The sequence below is a fragment of the Asparagus officinalis genome, chromosome 1 (genome assembly GCF_001876935.1).
Source record: "Asparagus officinalis chromosome 1, Aspof.V1, whole genome shotgun sequence".
Lineage (NCBI taxonomy): Eukaryota > Viridiplantae > Streptophyta > Magnoliopsida > Asparagales > Asparagaceae > Asparagus > Asparagus officinalis.
In genome coordinates, this window is record NC_033794.1 from 10,701,849 (window position 1) to 10,720,627 (window position 18,779).

Here is an 18,779-nt window from a genome sequence, read left to right on the forward strand (position 1 = left end):
TTTGGGTTGCTTGTTAAGGTTACACGTTGGTTGTTAAGGTTACGGATTACTTGTTAAGGTTACGGTTAATCTTAACAACCAACGCGTAACTTTAACAAGCAACCCGTAACCTTAACAAGCAACCCGAAACCTTAACAACCAACGCGTATAACCTTAACAAGCAACGCGTATAACCTTAACAACCAACACGTAACCTTAACAAGCAACGCGTATAACCTTAACAACCAACACGTAACCTTAACAAGCAACGCGTATAACCTTAACAACCACGGTAAATTTCCCTGCAGAAAAAGATGAATGAAGTATTTAACACACACGCACAAGTTGTATGAAAAGACATAAAGTACAATAATTTCCAAGAACGACAGCACTATAGATGGTGGGGGATGATGGACCTGAGGGATGGAGAGGGGGGTTTGATGTGGCGTCTGGGGGAGGAGGGATTGGGTTGGGAACAGAGGCGAGGGGTCGAGCGGAGGCCGCGCTGGGATCGGCGGTGGACACGGAGGATCTCGGCGAGCGGAGGCGAGGGGTCGAGGCGTGAGACCGGAGAGGAGCTTCGGCCGCCACGAGGGTTGCAGAAGGGACGGAGGGGGCTAGGGCAAAAATGGTGGGGGAAGGAGGAGGGAGAGAGGAGGGATTGTATGGTTATTACGAATATAATATTAGAGAGAGAGAGAATGGGTATTATAGTCTTTACCTGTGTAAAATTCTTGGGCTTTGTGTTTTGGGGGCTCAGAGCACAGTTATTACGAATTTGGGGGTTTTTAGAGCGTTGAAAAAGTCTTGGGAGGGGGAAGCATATTTGTTACGAATTTGGGGGCTGGAAGCATTTTTCCCTAGATATATTTAGTTCATACTTTTTTACTAATTAATAAGATATATTTAGTTGCACTGGTAACAATAGGATATTAAAATCTATTTAGTTTTGACATCACAGTACTAAAAATCTACCACCAGTGATGTTTTTGGCGTCAAATTGTCACGATTGGATTCATTTAAAAGTGAAATGAGATACAAGTTGGGGTTGAAAAAAATTTTGGAGGAAAATTAGGGGTCTTGGTTGGTAAGAAACTTTTGGGTTTCAACTGAGCCTTTTTCTTTTGGTTTAGGGTTAAAATATGAATCCCGCTTTAACTCTCTGCCACACCAGTGTTTTTAATCATTTAAACTGGATCACATGCAGACATGTGAGGTTTTGGTGTGTAAATCTCATTAGCAATGAGAAATTTTACCTTAATAGTGAAATTGAATAAGTATTGGTACTTTATTGTTGCCGGTTCGTCTAAATATCCTATCAAACCGCCCGCATGCGAGTAGACGGTTCTGAATCATTCCTTGTGAAAAACAGGGGGCAGTTTAGTAGTCGTACCCCCCGGGGATTCTAATACGAAACCTAGTCATGACAATAATATACCGATCTGTTAATTTCGCCGATATGGAAAAAGCCAATAATCCCTTGTGTTCTCTCCTAGTGATTGCTCTCTCTCTCTCTCTCCCTCCCTCTCTCTCTCTCTCCGTCTTTAGCATTCTAAGAAGTCCAAACAGTCCATTACAAACCCCATGACCATTTGGCAACCAGTCCGTGGTTAACAGTAGCATTTATTTTAGCCACTCGCTCGTCCTTTCCATTGGCCGGCTACCGTCCCCTTTTTGTCTTCAGTTCAAAGCCCTTATCATCAGACGATGCTTCCAAATTCTTCTCTCCTAGACTTCAACCATTCAATGCCAAGAACACAAAGATTGAAACCCAAGACAAATAAAGGAAGGCATGCGAAGATATAAAAGATATGCTCAATGCTCATGCCCCCTTTTGAGGTGTATATCTTAACCTCTTTCAACTCCTTTTGTCTTCCCCTTTTCGTCAATATTTTGCATCCTTCGGTTAACTAGTAAGTAGTTTCTGGCTCCTTTAATTCCTAGGTATATACGGTTCTTTTTTATTTATATACATCATATAATCTTGTGCTATGCTTTGATTCTAATGATGTTACTTAGCATATAGCAAATTGTTCTTAAATTTGTGACGTATAACATGTTGATTTAACCAAGAGGGTCTAGCTGAGTTGGTAAGCTGCTTATGAGTAGTAGCCAATGTTAAAAGTTGGACTATCTTGGGGGGCGCCCACAGGAAATTAATTTACTTACGGGTGCCTTGGTAGCCACGCTCGGGGTTTGATACCCATGGTCCAAAAGATTGCGGGGAAGTTCCTTCATCAAACCCAAAAAAAAAATTTAATGAAAAGGTGAGTAACAAAACCAAAAAAAAAAACATGTTGATTTATCTAAGGGAGTAAATTTCTTTTGATATGGGTATATAGTTTGGATTTGAACTCTTGATAAATAATTCAATCGAGGATCTTCTTTTTGAAATTTGGATTAAATTTGGAGAGTACTATAAGTAAAGAATCATAAGTAATACTACTAGATTAATACCGATATTGATATTAATTCCATGAATCAGACTTCAGGCTTCGCCCTCATTCTTCAGAATTTCAATTTTGGTCTGTCTCGATATGAGTTTTGGTTTCGGCATTTGGAGAACTATGGGTTTCTTCTTTTGGGTGTGAACTCCACAAGAATATTTTACGTTTGGTTACCAGCCCACTCTAGAGCTTGTTCTTTCCTAGACAATGAGAGAGTATAACGATTGAGGAACGTCAACTAGAGAGCGTAATGTGATGCTTCATCACGGCGTCATTGCTATCAATATAGTTTCCATACGCCATTGGTGCTTGATAAAATGACAATTTTTTTTTTTCATTAGATTGAAATTCAACAGCTTTTCCAGTATTATGCGGTACATGATTGTGATGCCAATTTGTGTTTCTGAAAGTATATGGAATTGCCCTTTTATTATCTTGAAAGCATGATAACAATTTGGACGTGTCTGTTCCTCACGAAAGTTTAACTTAATTGGTTTCTCCATTCTACTTTATGTGTAGATAGATTATACTTGTAATACTGGAACTAATGATTAGAAATTTTAATTCCTCAGGATCCTGTTATCATGCATGTATCGAGATAAAAGTGATGGTTGAAGCTGCACTATGGTTTTAAAAGGTAAAATTACCTGCATATTTTGATTAACATCCAGGCATTAATTAATATTCAAGTTTTTCCGCATTCTTATAAAATGTTTATCAACTTTTTACGTAGAGCAGCCGTATGGGTGCTGATTGGGACCGTTGGTGTGGTTTTGATTCTGATATTTATCACAATATGGCACTTGTTCAAAAGAAAGTCGATACCAAATGAGCTACGGATTGATGATGGTATTGCAGCTACTGTTGATAAGCAGTTACCTTTATGCGATACTTAACGCCATGGACTAAAGTTTTGTTCACATATTTATTTTTAACTCCCGAGCAGCTTCCGAAGATTTTGTACTCGAGGAGCCTGATTGCAAGGAAATCCCGCTGAAGGAGATCTATGCTGCTACAAACAGTTTTAATTCTTCAAATTATATTGGTCAGGGCATTGCTGGTGAGTTTGTATGTGAAGTTGCATGAACAGAAAAAATAGGAGCTTTTGCATATAGAATCCTTCAGATGCGTGTAATACTGGTTACAAATAAACAGTGCTATAAGGCACAGAGAATACCATGAATGTGATTGCGTTCACAGTGAACGTAATGTTCCATGATATGATCGTTTTAGGTTTGAGATAAAATCTTAACAGAAATTTCAGATGATGCAACAATCAATTCCACCACCAACCCTGCTAAATATCAATTGAAGTTTTCTTATATGTGTATATGACAAGCTTAAAGAAGGAGAAGAACTGCTGGACACGTATAAATTGGAACTCGTACAACTGTCCTTGATACGTCTATAAAATGTACCTGAGTTCAGCATGTACTAGTTATTAGTTTGTTTACATGTGAATGTTACGCATTCTGCTTCGTGGGATTGCAACTAATCTAGATCACGGGCGGGATGTCATTTTCAAGCTAAATTGAATGTGATGCAATTTATGATTATATGGTGATCCCCTTCTTGTGCTGTAAGACGAAATTTTATTGAGAAACAAGTCACAGTTCTGATGTCTTTCCATTTAGCATTAGTCAGAGTTGTATCTCACAGTGGCATTAGAAATCAAAATAAATTTCCAAAACATAAATTTTATCCACTTGTTTAAAATATTGTAGTAGATAACTGGATTTCATGGACATTAAATTATGCTTGTTATGCTCGATAGTCATATCTCCTTGATAAGCATCTATTTTACTTAATATATTTTCTATGCAATTTCTGATGACTAATTTTCACTTTCTAATTCTTTTGGTGACCAGGGAAGGTGTACAAAGGTGTGCTTTCAAATGGTTGGCATGTTGCGATTAAGCACATACTTAAGGATGGACATGCAGAGACATTTGTCAGAGAAATTACGAGCCTGTCTCATGTTAGACACCCAAACCTTGTGACTTTACGAGGTTATTGTGAAGAAGAAGATGATTGTTTTCTTGTTTATGAGCTATGCCCCAATGGCAGTTTATCAGAGTGGATATTTGGTAATGTTTTTTTTTTTTTGCAAGCTTTTAGTATAGTTATTGTTGAAGTTACTGAGTTCTCTAGTACATAGTAGGAAAGGAAAAATGCCTCTCATGGGTTCAGAGACTTGAGATTTCCATTGGTAGTGCTCGCGGGCTTTGGTTTCTTCACGCATATACTGGCGGATGCATAGTCCACAGAGATATCAAGGTTAATTGAATAATATTAAGTTTTTTGTTACACTTTCATATTTGATCTTCTATGTTTGCTGTTGCTATAATTTGCAAAGTTAACTGCTTAAACATCACATACTTAAGAAAATTTGATTAATTATCATGTTATATGTATTGGATTAAGTAATATAAGAGGAATAAGGGGCATGTGTGTGGTCAGTTTTGAGATTCCATTCGAACTTCAGCTTGGCCATTTACTTTTTCAGTTAAAGGAGTCAAAAGAATAGCCAATGAACACATCATTTATAAGGATGATGCATAATATACGTCTTTATTTCTTGCATCTGAAGTATACTGCTATTCTACCTTTCAGTAAAACAAGTGCCGATATTTTTAAGTTAATTCAAACTTTATTGAACAGCAAAGGGTACAAAAGTTTTTCACCTACTACTACAATGTATTCTTGTGCAGCCAACCAATATTCTTCTAGGGGATGATTTTGAAGCAAAACTATCAGATTTTGGCTTATCTAAAGTAATGGAGCTTGGTGTTTCAAATGTCAGCTCTGAAGTGAGAGGGACATTAGGATATGTTGATCCTGACTACCGTCAAAATCACCGTGTGAATGCAGCTGGTGATGTATACAGCTTCGGGATTGTACTTTTACAAATTATTTCAGGGAAGCGAGTCATCAATATGAACGTCACAAAGCCTATGCTGCTGAGTAAAATGGTAAAGCCAATGATTGGCCCTTTTCAATCTTTCTGGTTCAATTTTACTGTAACGGTACGTACTCAAAAACGTAATGTATGTTTCTACACAGGCCAAACTCCTTATAAAAGGCGGTAACATTTCAGACTTTGCTGATCCCAGACTGAATGGGGAATTCTCAGTAGATGCTTTTGAGCTCGTGTTCAAGCTAGCTCTCTCGTGCACTGCTCATAAACAGCAGCGCCCATCAATGGAGCAGGTCGTCATTAGGTTAGAGAACGCACTTGAAATCTCAGCAAGAGAAAACGGGGCATATCATGTCACTATTCCCTTATCTGGAAATGATATTTAGTTCTTCTATTTCTAGTTTTGTTACTGAAACTGAACAGAATGTGTAAGGAATTCTTCCATTAATTAACATATAAACAACAACCTTTGCTGGTTTCAGTATTTCACAAGCCTTATGTTTCCTATAAACATATACTATCTGGTATATCTACATCAAACTACGTATATTAGCCAGATATGGGAACCTATTAAAATTTTGATCATTTTCTTCCTCAGCTTTTGATGTAGTTTAACCACTTCCAACATAACTGATGTCTTTATGTCACAATGTTGTCCTGTGAGCACAATAGTTTTACAATATGCTGATAGACTTGCTAATACTCGAAACCCACAAGAGGTGAATCAACTAAAGTTGGCACCATGTGTTCAATTCTTCAAGAATAATAAATAAATTGGTTCTTGAGGAATGAATCTTCAAATCATCTTCACCATACTTGGAAACAATCACAAAAACCGACAAGGTTAAAATGTTCTGCTACCACTGCAATTATCTGAAGAGATTTTCAGTGATGCCACTGGAATGCATGGGGATGAAGCGTTAGTGGTGCAATAACAAGAGGTGATGAAAGTTTGTTTCCTGCTTTTATTTTGATGAATCAATCATTGATGTAGTAGATCTTGGCACCAAGAAAAGATTATATATAAAGAAAATAGGATCGGGAGTAGTTCAAGCTACTTGATGTAACAATCCTACCAAAATCTTATTCATGACATAAAACACCATTTTCATCATCATCTCTCTTCTAGAAAACTTGCATAACGATATCTACAGCCAAACAGGGTTCTTGAGAGGGGTTACTCCTGACTTAACCTTCAAATAGCTCTTGAGACTATCAATACCCTTCTCTCTTCCATGCCCGCTCATCTTGTATCCCCCGAAAGGAATCGAAGCATTTAACCCACACAGTCCCAACTTCCAATGCTCGAGCTAGAGTGTTAGCCTTGCCAATGTTGCTTGTGAAAACCCCAGCAGCTAGCCCGTAACGTGAATTGTTTGCCCTTTTTATCGCCTCATCCAGGTCACTGACCTGAAAAAATTTACTGAATGTAAATCTCTAGCAGTTTGAATTGCCAAGATAACTGAAATTGTCTGAAAGATTAAACACTCACTTAAATTTTAGAATGGTTTGCACTGGTCCAAAGATTTCGTCCTTTGCAATCGCCATATCATCCTGTTGAATATGAGAATTGAATAATAAATCTCAAGTCGGCATAATTGAAGGATGAAGATGTTACAAGAAAGAATATCAACAATTATGTACTTTCACATCGGAGAAAATGGTTGGCTCAATAACGTATCCCTTGCTACCTATTCTTTCACCTCCAGTTATGAGGGAAGCACCAGAATCTAAACCTGATTTTATGTACCCCAGAATCTTTTTGAATTGCTTATCATCAATCTGAGGTTGTGATGACATAGAGAACAAATTAGTCACAAAGGTTTATAAAAGGGTTATAATTATGTATATAGAGAGAATATATATATGTATTAATGTACCTGGGGACCTTGCTCATCACCCTTTCCTAAAGGATCACCAACAACATGTTTCAAAGCCCGTGCTAATTCTTTATCTACGAATTTGTCATAAATACTTCATGTGCAAAAGTACGAGATCCAGGACAACAGCATTGTCCCTGCAAAAAGGAAATTTCCCCATAAAAATGACAATTAACTCGTGAATCATATGGTTTAGAATAAACCTGATTGAAGAACAATGCAGAATGTCGAAGCTCTACAGCTTGATCAACGTCAGCATCATCAACTATGATCATTGGAGACTTGCCTCCAAGCTCCAATGTCACTGGCTTTAAGGTTGCTTTTTGCAGTGAGTCCGAGTATGATTTTGCCTGTATCAGTTGATCCAGTAAAAGCAACCTACAATTAAGTATAGACTTGCTAGGATAAGAAGAGGCTCGATGCCAATCTGCACGACATTTAGACAAGAGTATAGCATTATGTACTGAGAAATACCTTGTCAACTTCCATGTGGCCGGCAATAGCAGTGCCAGCAGTCGGACCAAATCCAGACACAATGTTCAGAACACCTTCCGCGGGAAGTCCAGCCTGTCACGTACATTTAAATTGTAACCGAAAATGTCAGTTTAAACAAAAACTTAACGCCATTATATCACAAGATGGACCACAATTCATCACATCGCAGAGGAGAATCAACTTTGATACATACAAAGCAAACGCAGGGGTCTGCTCTGCAGTTTTAAGCGCGAGCGCGTTTCCACATGCCAGAGCCAGACCAATCTTCCAAGCAAACAGAAGCATCGGGAGATTCCATGGCATAATCTATAATCTGACCTGCAACGCCAATTGGCTCGCGAAGAACTTGCGCGTGATGAGGACCATCAGTTGGGACGTGAGCCCATGTATCTTGTCTGCCCAACCTGTTAAGATTTCAAACAGAAGCTGCATTCTTAACAAATTTCATACAAGAACTTAATCTATGAATAAGGTTAAATACACATAGGACCCCCACCCTGTTAGAATTGGGGGTGGAAACAAACCTCCGACGGCGGAGGAGCTCCGACGAGCTCCGACGAGCTCAAGAATGGCGGAGATGACGCAGGCGAAGTCGACGAACGCAACCTTCGGCGAACGCACACTTCGGCGAACGCACCCTTCGAAGTCGGCGTTCGAACCCCCCCCCCCCCCTCCCCCCCAACCTGACCTTTGCGTCAGGTTTAGCCGCTGGCGACAGGCTGTCGCCAGCTCTCCTCTCCGCCTATAAAAGAAAACCCAGGCTAGGGTTTTGAAGTTGCTGAGCTTCCCCCCCTTTTCTTCCGATTCTTTCTCTCGGTTCATACCCTTTATTTATTAACACTGTAGCTACAGTGTTTATTTGAGAAATCTCAGTTTTGAGATCTGCTCCTAAATTGTAATTTCTTGTTTGATTAATAAAAAATTATCTGTGTGGCTCCCGAGGACGTAGGCAGTTGCCGAACCTCGTAAATCTTGGTGTACTTTTGTCTATACTGCGTTTCTGTTGCATTAGGGGTTTCAGCGTTAAATTCACAACAACTGGTATCAGAGCGTGAAACGATCTAGAGAAAGTCAGATTCAAGTGGGAGCCATGGCCGTAGATGAAGGAAAAATAAGACTTGAGAAATTTGATGGAACAGATTTTGGATTCTGGAAAATGCAGATAGAGGATTATCTGTATCAGAAAAATCTGTATCAACCACTATCGGGGAAGAAGCCGGATTCTATGAAGGAAGAAGAGTGGAACCTTCTAGATAGACAAGCCCTCGGAGTTATCAGATTGACGTTGACTCACAATGTTACGTTCAACATAGCGAAGGAGAAGACCACGACAGGTCTTATGGCAGCACTCTCAAACATGTATGAGAAGCCATCAGCCGCGAACAAAGTTCATTTGATGCGGCGGTTATTCAATCTGAAAATGGCGGAAGGCGCGTCAGTAGCACAACACCTCAATGAACTTAATACGGTTACAACCCAATTGAGTTCAGTTAAGATTGAGTTTGATGAGGAAGTTCGGGCGTTGATACTTTTGTCTTCCCTACCAGAGAGTTGGAACACTACAGTCACAGCTGTGAGTAGCTCGTCGGGAAACAATAAGTTGAAGTTCGACGACGTTCGTGATTTGGTTCTCAGTGAGGAGATCCGACGGAGAGAAACGGGTGAAGCTACAACCTCTTCAGTATTGCATACAGAGTCAAGAGGTAGAAATTCAACCAGAGGAAACGGACGAGGAAAATCAAACTACAGAGGTAGATCAAAGGACAGGAGGTCCAAATCAAGGAATCCAAGCAACAGCTCGAAGGCTATCGAGTGTTGGAATTGTGGAAAGACCGGGCATTACAAGAATCAGTGCAAGAGTGCACAGAAGGAGAAAGAGGCGAAGGCAGAGGTGAATGTCACCTCCACTTCAGGAGGAGACGACGCATTGATATGCTCTTTGGAGAGCAAGGAGGAATCTTGGGTGTTAGATTCAGAAGCGTCGATCCATGCTACATCTCAGAAAGAATTCTTCGAGAAGTATACCCCCGGAAATCTTGGATACGTATATCTTGGTGATGATCAACCATGTGCTATTGTGGGTAAATGCGTGGTAAAAATTAAGTTGAACGGATCAGTATGGGAGCTGAAGGATGTCAGGCATATTCCCGACCTGATACAGGTGTATCTTCTCTTCGGAACTTAGCGATCCTCATGGGAGCTTGAGGATAGATGATTCTCATACTAGCATGAGAATAGGAGGTGTCAAACAGTATAAGGGAACACAGGAGGAAGCGTGGAACAAGACGACGAGCAGAAGAATCGAAGTACCCAGTTTTCAGTCTGTGAGTCGACTCATGACTGTTATGAGTCGACTCATCAGGTTGAGTCGACTCATGACTGTCATAAGTCGACTCATCGCTGGTTGTTAAGTTTTGTCCAGTTTCTGTCGAGTCGACTCATCTCAGTCATGAGTCGACTCATCGAGGGTTTCCTGGTTCGTTTGGGATTCTGTTCACGCGTTTTCCTGTTGGTTTTGGGTCTGGTTATTTACCAAACTGCCATCCACGTTTGTACACCTATATAAGGGATTGTTTTAGGGTTTCTAAACAATCAGAGAGTTAAATCAAGAGAGATTAACTTGTAATTGCTAGATTGAGATTTGGAGAGTTTGTTCTTCAATTCTAGAGTGAGATTGTGAGGGAAAGATTGTAATCTTTTGTTCTTCATAATCTAGAGAAGGTATTTTCCTTCGCCAAACTGAATTGTTCTTGTGTTTTGGTCGTCCTCTTCTCAACCCACCTTTTGGTAATTCCGCGACCAAAGGGTGCTCGCACGGCAACTTGTATCAAGTTGGTATCAGAGCGAACATATCCTACGAAGGGGGCATCCTGTGCATGGTCCTGACTCGTTCGCAATACAAGGAGCTTGGCAAGATCCTTATTTCATTGGAAGGAGTCCGAGTTTTAAGGAAGAAGAAGATGGCTGAAGGAGACAATTCAACGAGGATTGATGCATTGGAGAAGCAGATCGAGACGATAGGTTCGACTCTCACACAACTCGTCAGTCTTATCCATGGAGGTGGCAAACAAGGTGAAGAGTGTTGACGTCGAGAGGCTTGATGACTGGATCGAGCGGATGGAGACGTATTTTACTCTTTATGGCTATTCGTCGAAAGAGAAGATTGTGTTTGCGACTTTGAAGCTTTCAGGGCACGCGTTGACGTGGTGAAAATCCTACTGCAAACAGGAGAAGAAGGCGGTGTCGTGGAACAAGTTCAAGGAGCTACTTAGGAAGCAGTTCTACCCGGTGGGATTCCTTGAAGAACGTTGGTACAAGTGGTACGGCTTGCGCCAAAGGGTCAATCAAACCGTTCAAAAATACACTACGGAGTTCCAGCAGCAGGCGATGGTCCTCAACATTACGACAGAGGAATATTCCGTGTTTATAAAGTATATGACGGGATTGAGCGATCACATCCGAAAGGAGATGAGGCTATTCACGGTGGAATCAATTGCAGAGGCGAGCGTGAAGGCAATTGCCATTGAGGGTAGGCAAAAGAAGGGCAACGAGGCTAAGGGAGACTCCAAACAGACGGGAGGCGAGTCTAGTGGTTCTCAATCTAAGGAGGAGAAGAAAAATGGTGATCCAGGGAAAGCAGAGCTGATTTGTAATCACTGCAAGAAGACAGGACATACAGCTGATCGGTGCTGGGAGAAGTATCCTCATCTGAAACCAAGAGGGTTGAAGAGGAAGGAGGAGAAAAAGGCATACATGATAGCTCAAGGTCCGAAGGAAATCCCGGGGATGACAGAGCCCAACAACAGTCTCAACCTTATGGCGGGAAAACATGCCACAAAAGAGGACGACGACCCGAGAGAGCATCTCTTTGTTCTTAAGTTGCAAGTGAAGACCAGTTTGGTTGATGCCATTGTTGATTCGGGCAGCGAGAAGAATTTGATATCCGAAGCCTTGGTTCAGAAGCTGGGTCTGAAGACGGTCAAGCATCCGAAGCCCTATCCATTGGGGTGGATTCAGAAGGAGGAGAAACTGAGTGTAGTTGATCAATGCACTGTCAGATTTGCGCTCCACGAGTCGTATATTGACGAGGTCACATGCGATGTCGTTCCATTGGATGTTTGTCAGATTATACTGGGCAATCCGTACTTATGGGATAGATATGCGATCTACGAGAGGCGGGCTCAGAAGTACACCTTCACTAAGGATGGTGTAAAGTTCATATTTCGTTCGACATCTCTTCCGAAGGAGACAAGCTTGGGGACGGTGACGCGAGCGAAGAGACTAGTGAATGCAAGTAAGAAGTTTGTCTCGCTATGCATTAGACTTCCAGAAAAGCCATCGACAAAGGATTGCAACTTAGAGCGAACGGTGACTATGACGAGACGCGGGACGAATGAGTTGTTTCCGATCGGATGTCGAGACCGGATTCCTAGCAAGGCCAGGTGGTGCAGAAAAGATGGAGGAGCTCGAGAGTTTCCTCAGCAAAAGTTCTAACTTGAACGGGACTTCAAATTCTTAAAGAGGGGACACATGATACGGGTGTATATTCTCTTCGGAACTTAGCGATCCTCATGGGAGCTTGAGGATAGATGATTCTCATACTAGCATGAGAATAGGAGGTGTCAAACAGTATAAGGGAACACAGGAGAAAGCGTGGAACAAGACGACGAGCAGAAGAATCGAAGTACCCAGTTTTCAGCCTGTGAGTCGACTCATGACTGTTATGAGTCGACTCATCAGGTTGAGTCGACTCATGACTGTCATAAGTCGACTCATCGCTGGTTGTTAAGTTTTGTCCAGTTTCTGTCGAGTCGACTCATCTCAGTCATGAGTCGACTCATCGGGGGTTTCCTGGTTCGTTTGGGATTCTGTTCACACGAATTCCTGTTGGTTTTGGGCTTGGTTATTTACCAGATTGCCATTCCCTACCAGAGAGTTGGAACGCTACAGTCACAGCTGTGAGTAGCTCGTCGGGAAACAAAAAGTTGAAGTTCGACGACGTTCGTGATTTGGTTCTCAGTGAGGAGATCCGACGGCGAGAGACTGGTGAAGCTACAACCTCTTCAGTATTGCATACAGAGTCAAGAGGTAGAAATTCAACCAGAAACGGACGAGGAAAATCAAACTTCAGAGGTAGATCAAAGGACAGGAGGTCCAAATCAAGGAATCCAAGCAACAGCTCGAAGGCTATCGAGTGTTGGAATTGTGGAAAGACCGGGCATTACAAGAATCAGTGCAAGAGTGCACAGAAGGAGAAGGAGGCGAAGGCAGAGGTGAATGTCACCTCCACTTCAGGAGGAGACGACGCATTGATATGCTCTTTGGAGAGCAAGGAGGAATCTTGGGTGTTAGATTCAGGAGCGTCGTTCCATGCTACCTCTCAGAAAGAATTCTTCGAGAAGTATACCCCCGGAAATCTTGGATACGTATATCTTGGTGATGATCAACCATGTGCTATTGTGGGCAAAGGCGTGGTGAAAATTAAGTTGAACGGGTCAGTATGGGAGCTGTTGCACGGCAACTCGTATCACGACCTGAGAAAGAATTTAATATCCGTAGGCCAGTTGGCTGGCGAAGGATATACCATGACCTTCCATGGAGATGATTGGAAGATCTCAAAGGGCACAATGATGCTTGCCTGAGGTAGGAAGACTGGTACCCTATATATGACAGCAGGTGCACGTTGTTCGATCTCAGTTGCAGCAGGCAATGAGACTTCAAAGCTATGGCACCAGAGACTCGGTCATATGAGTGAGAAGGGGATGAAAATCATGCACACAAAGGGAAAACTCCCAGGACTGCAGTCAGTGGAGATGGATATGTGTGAAGAATGTATACTTGGAAAGCAGAAGAGAGTCAGCTTTCAGACAAGTGGCAGAACCCCCAAGAAAGAGAAGCTAGAGCTCGTTCACTCAGATGTGTGGGGACCAACAACCACCGCGTCCATTGGTGGAAAACACTACTTCGTGACTTTTATCGATGATCACTCTCGGAAAGTATGGGTCTACTTTCTGAAGCATAAGTCAGAAGTATTTGAGGCTTTCAGGAGATGGAAAGCTATGGTCGAGAATGAGACCGGTCTGAGAATAAAGAAGCTCAGGACCGACAATGGCGGTGAGTATGAAGACACCGGATTCAAGAAGTTCTGCTATGAGCACGGGATCAGAATGGAGAGAACCGTGCCCGGTACGCCTCAGCAAAATGGTGTAGCTGAGCGGATGAACCGAACGTTGACAGAGAGAGCCAGAAGCATTCGAGTACAATCAGGCCTACCGAAGCAGTTCTGGGCAGAAGCGGTCAACACAGCAGCTTACTTGATCAACCGAGGTCCATCGGTTCCATTGGAGCACAGAATACCAGAGGAGGTATGGTGCGGAAAGGAGGTAAAACTCTCACATCTTAAAGTTTTCGGTTGTGTAGCTTACGTGCATATTAGTGATCAAGGCAGGAATAAGCTTGATCCCAAGTCAAAGAAATGCACTTTCATCGGCTATGGTGAAGATGAGTTCGGCTACCGCATTTGGGACAACGAAAACAAGAAGGTGATCAGGAGCAGAGATGTGATATTCAACGAGAAGGTGATGTACAAGGACATGCACAAGACTGATGACTCAGAGAGCGAGTCAATATTTGTAGATGCAGATGATGTCCCGAGTAACCTCTCGGAAGAACCCAATGCAGAGGGTCCTCAGCAAGAAGGGACTGTTGGACAAGATGGTGCGCAGGAGCCCGATGCACCAGCTCCGATTTTGAGAAGATCTTCTCGTCCTCCTGTACCCAACAGGAGATACATGAACTATCTGTTATTGACAGATGGTGGGGAGCCTGAAAGCTTTGATGAAGCTTGTCAGTGTGGAAATACGAGCAAGTGGGAGCTTGCCATGAAAGATGAGATGAAGTCTCTCATCTCAAATCAGACGTGGGAACTAGCTGAGTTGCCCACGGGTAAGAAGGCACTCCACAACAAATGGGTGTACCGGGTGAAAGAGGAGCAGGATGGTTCCAGGAGATATAAAGCCCGATTGGTTGTCAAAGGTTTCCAGCAGAAGGAAGGAATTGACTACACCGATATTTTCGCTCCCGTGGTGAAGCTAAATACTATCAGGACCGTGATGAGTATTGTAGCAATTGAAGATCTTCATCTCGAGCAGTTAGACGTGAAGACGGCGTTTCTTCACGGAGATCTAGAAGAGGAGATATACATGCACCAGCCAGAAGGTTTCTCAGAAGAAAAGAAGAAGAACCTGGTGTGCAGACTCAAGAAGAGCTTGTATGGCCTGAAACAAGCCCCAAGACAGTGGTACAAGAAGTTTGACAGGAAGGTTTTCAGAAGTGCAACGCCGACCACTGTTGCTACTTCAAAAAATTATCAGTCCAGCTATATCATCCTACTGCTGTATGTTGATGATATGTTGGTTGCAGGAGCAGATATGGAGGATATCAAGAGTTTGAAGCAGCAGCTGTCAAAAGAGTTTGACATGAAGGACTTGGATTCAGCGAAGAAGATCCTTGGAATGCAAATCACGAGAGATAAGAAGAGAGGTCTCTTGCAGTTATCTCAGACGGAGTACATCAACCGTGTTTTGCAGAGATTCAACATGGGCGATGCCAAGCCTGTGAGCATACCCTTGGCCAGCCATTTTCGTCTGTCAAAGGATCAGTCTCCTCAATCAGAAGAAGAGAAAGAGAGTATAGCTCAGGTTCCTTACGCCTCAGCTATCGGAAGCTTGATGTACGCAATGGTCTGTACGAGACCAGATATTGGCCATGCAGTGGGAGTGGTCAGCCGGTTTATGTCGGATCCAGGAAAAGCTCATTGGGAAGCGGTCAAGTGGATTCTGAGATATCTACGAGGCACCACACAGAAGTGTTTGCACTTTGGTAAGGGAGAGGTAGAAGTGCAAGGGTACGTAGATGCAGACTTCGGCGGCGAAGTTGATCACCGAAGAAGCACCACCGGCTATGTATTCACCGTTGGAACTACAGCTGTTAGTTGGATGTCACAGGTACAGAAGATCGTTACCCTATCCACTACAGAAGCTGAGTATGTTGCAGTGACTGAAGCCAGTAAAGAGATGATATGGGTTCAGGGTTTGTTAACAGAGCTGGGATTCAAACAGGAGAAGAATGTTTTGCACAGTGATAGCCAGAGTGCGATACACTTGGCGAAAAATTCAGCATTTCATTCTAGAACGAAGCATATTGCGCTTCGGTACCACTTCATCAGATCCCTGTTGGAAGATGACGTGTTGAAACTGGAAAAGATTCCAGGAAGTAAGAATCCAGCAGACATGTTAACAAAGACGGTGACAGTTCAGAAACTGGAGTTGTGCGCAACTTCAGTTGGCCTTCATGCATAGATGATGAGGGCAGAGCCACACAGGAGGAGGAGCTTGTTGAGATAGCCTACTGACGTCGGTTTGGTCTCCAAGTGGGAGATTGTTAGAATTGGGGGTGGAAACAAACCTCCGACGGCGGAGGAGCTCCGACGAGCTCGAGAATGGCGGAGATGACGCAGGCGAAGTCGACGAACGCAACCTTCGGCGAACGCACACTTCGGCGAACGCACCCTTCAAAGTCGGCGTTCGAACCCCCCCTTTGCTCTGCGTTCGAACCTGACCTTTGCGTCAGGTTTAGCCGCTGGCGACAGGCTGTCGCCAGCCCTTCAATCCACCTATATATACCCCCTTTGGCCCTAGGGTTTTGCTGCCGTTTTTCTCCCTCCCTTCTCCTCCGATTTTTCTCTGGCGGCGAAGCCCCAAAACGCAGTCGCGTTTCCAATTAAATCACAGCAGTGATTTCATTCATCTCCAGCTCTCAAATTGTTTTGAGGGGAGATTAAGAAGTGGATTAAAGAAGAGAGAGAACTAGAGGAAATTAAAGAGGGATTTATAAAGTGGGGTTATTCATTTATTCTCAAGTGAGAATTGTAAGGGTTCATACCCTTTATTTATTAACACTGTAGCTATAGTGTTTATTTGAGAAATCTCAGTTTTGAGATCTGCTCCTAAATTGTAATTTCTTGTTTGATTAATAAGAAATTATCTGTGTGGCTCCCGAGGACGTAGGCAGTTGCCGAACCTCGTAAATCTTGGTGTACTTTTTTCTATACTGCGTTTCTGTTGCATTAGGGGTTTCAGCGTTAAATTCACAACACACCCCTTGTGCGGTAATATCGCTATTTTGATGAACTTACTACCCCTGTAGTTTCATGGGTACAGAAAGACTCCTGGGGTTTAAAACCTTTTATAGCTCTTTTACTCTCAGACTCTCTAATTTCATTGAGGGGCAAATATCTGCCAAAATTTCACGCAGGGTAGAGGTGAAAGAAATATAACCCACGGGGGTCTATCTGTAACAATGAAACTACAAGGGCAGTAAATTTAAAACAATGATTGGTCTATATGCAATTAACCCTTTTTCCATAAGAAAGTGAATTACATATTTACCTGCGTAATGCGTGATCTTTCCTGTACAAATGAAACAATGAATGACGCAAATTTTAAGGTCTGATTGAGATAATCATTAAAGTTTGGTTACGTAGGATGAAGCATGAAATAGTAGTGTCACACGAGACCGAGAGTCTAAGAATTCTCATTGACATCAGACCCAAATCAATGAATGTAATATAATATTTAATATTTAAATAATAAATATTAAATATGTTAAGTTATTAAATAGTATTAAAATATATTTCATTTTAAATGAATTAAATAAGTTGATTATAAATGAATTAAATAAAAAATAAGTTGATTATAAAAAATAAGTTGAATTAAATAAGTTGATTATAAATAAAAAATAAGTTGATTAAATAAAAAATGTATTTCATTTTATTTAAATGAATTAAATAAAAAATAAGTTGATTATAAATACTTTGAAATTAAATGCGTTCAATGTTAGTAAATAAATAATTTAGGGATATGGAATATTTTAAAATTAAATATACGCACTTTTAATTTAAATATATTAAATATTTAAATAAATCAAGAGAAGAGGAGAGAGAAAATCCACAAAGTGAGATCATAATCCACCAAATTTAACTTGGACTTTCTCTAAAAAAATTATCATTAAAAATTATAGAGTTGGAATGGAGTGTGGATTCTGGAATCCTAGTCCTAATAATAACCCTACGTAACACCTTAAATTCAAATACAAATTCTAGTCCTAAATCAATAACACGTTAAATCAAATCTAAATCGTTGTCCTAAATCAATAACACCTTAAATTCACATCCGAATCCTGGTCCTAAATGTTGTGTCCAGCGGAAGCGGACTCAATCCACAACAAGTCGGTAAACAATGCTAGAAGAACACCACGAGCACAATTCACAATGAGAACAACCAAAACCAATCACAAACACAGAGAATTTATGTGATTCGACAAATTTCCTACGTCCACGGGGAGATGATGGGGAGATTTCACTATATGGAGAAGAAGTACAAGAGGTTACAACTCTCTCAAACAATCAAAATAACCCTAACCAACAAGATCTCACTCCCTCTCATTAATCTCCCTCTCTAAGTGCTCAGAACAACCTCTTTTCTCTGTTATATCTCTCTCTCTCTCTCTAAACCCTAGAAAAAATATTTCTATTTATATCAAACTCAAATCCAAAACAGGCTAGGACACAAATCGGCCTAATTACCCGCTATCGGTCGATTGATGAAGCCTCATCAGTCAACCAGTAGGTGTTCATCGGTCGACTGATACCCTTTCATCGGTCGACCGCTCGCGTGCACGATTCCTGTACACAAAACAAACTTCTGGTCGATAGACCGATTGTCTCTGGTCGGTCGACTGACCAGAGAGATTTTTCAGCTGTTGTTTTCTCCTGCGTTTTGCACCTCTTTCAACACTAAAACGATAGGACCTTAAATTTAAATCCAAATTCTAATCCAAACCGAAAAACATCCTAAATTAAAATCTAAGAAAAAAATTGTGTCCAAATCAACAATCCTCAACCAATATAGAACGTTTGAGCATGTTTTCAACTTAAAGAATCTGATGGAAGAAGATGTTAGGAGGAGTACTTCACGTTTAGTGGAGTTGTGGCTTGATCAC

The 18,779-nt window shown here is 41.6% G+C and overlaps 2 protein-coding genes across 4 annotated transcripts in view; one reads left to right on the forward strand and one right to left on the reverse strand.

Moving 5' to 3' along the window:
• Positions 1,517-5,827, forward strand: LOC109849570 (putative serine/threonine-protein kinase). 3 transcript variants are annotated; one of them, XM_020419418.1, is made up of 8 exons: positions 1,517-1,892; positions 2,999-3,063; positions 3,165-3,275; positions 3,373-3,486; positions 4,295-4,513; positions 4,585-4,703; positions 5,138-5,398; positions 5,490-5,827. In XM_020419418.1, the coding sequence occupies exons 2-8, from the start codon at positions 3,051-3,053 to the stop codon at positions 5,727-5,729; spliced, it is 1,077 nt and encodes a 358-aa protein (XP_020275007.1). In that variant the 5' UTR covers positions 1,517-1,892; positions 2,999-3,050; the 3' UTR covers positions 5,730-5,827. The 3 variants fall into 3 exon arrangements, with proteins under 3 accessions (XP_020275007.1, XP_020275022.1, XP_020275015.1); XM_020419433.1 differs by having other exon boundaries at positions 4,588-4,703; XM_020419426.1 differs by having other exon boundaries at positions 1,517-1,818.
• LOC109830441 (aldehyde dehydrogenase family 2 member B7, mitochondrial-like) overlaps positions 6,491-18,779 on the reverse strand; it is a 27,407-nt gene continuing 15,118 nt past the window's right edge. Inside the window, 12 exon segments of the mRNA XM_020397696.1 lie at positions 6,491-6,609; positions 6,611-6,748; positions 6,836-6,897; positions 6,988-7,125; positions 7,224-7,318; positions 7,321-7,360; positions 7,427-7,537; positions 7,539-7,601; positions 7,698-7,790; positions 7,881-8,018; positions 8,020-8,096; positions 8,099-8,122. Coding sequence (XP_020253285.1) covers positions 6,492-6,609; positions 6,611-6,748; positions 6,836-6,897; positions 6,988-7,125; positions 7,224-7,318; positions 7,321-7,360; positions 7,427-7,537; positions 7,539-7,601; positions 7,698-7,790; positions 7,881-8,018; positions 8,020-8,096; positions 8,099-8,122 — 1,097 coding nt within the window. The 3' untranslated portion in view covers position 6,491.

Coding starts and splice junctions, on each gene's coding strand:
- LOC109849570 (XM_020419418.1), top strand. Junction 3,276..3,372: donor TGAGCTACGGATTGATGATG/GTATTGCAGCTA, acceptor ACTCCCGAGCAG/CTTCCGAAGATTTTGTACTC. Junction 4,704..5,137: donor TAGTCCACAGAGATATCAAG/GTTAATTGAATA, acceptor ATTCTTGTGCAG/CCAACCAATATTCTTCTAGG.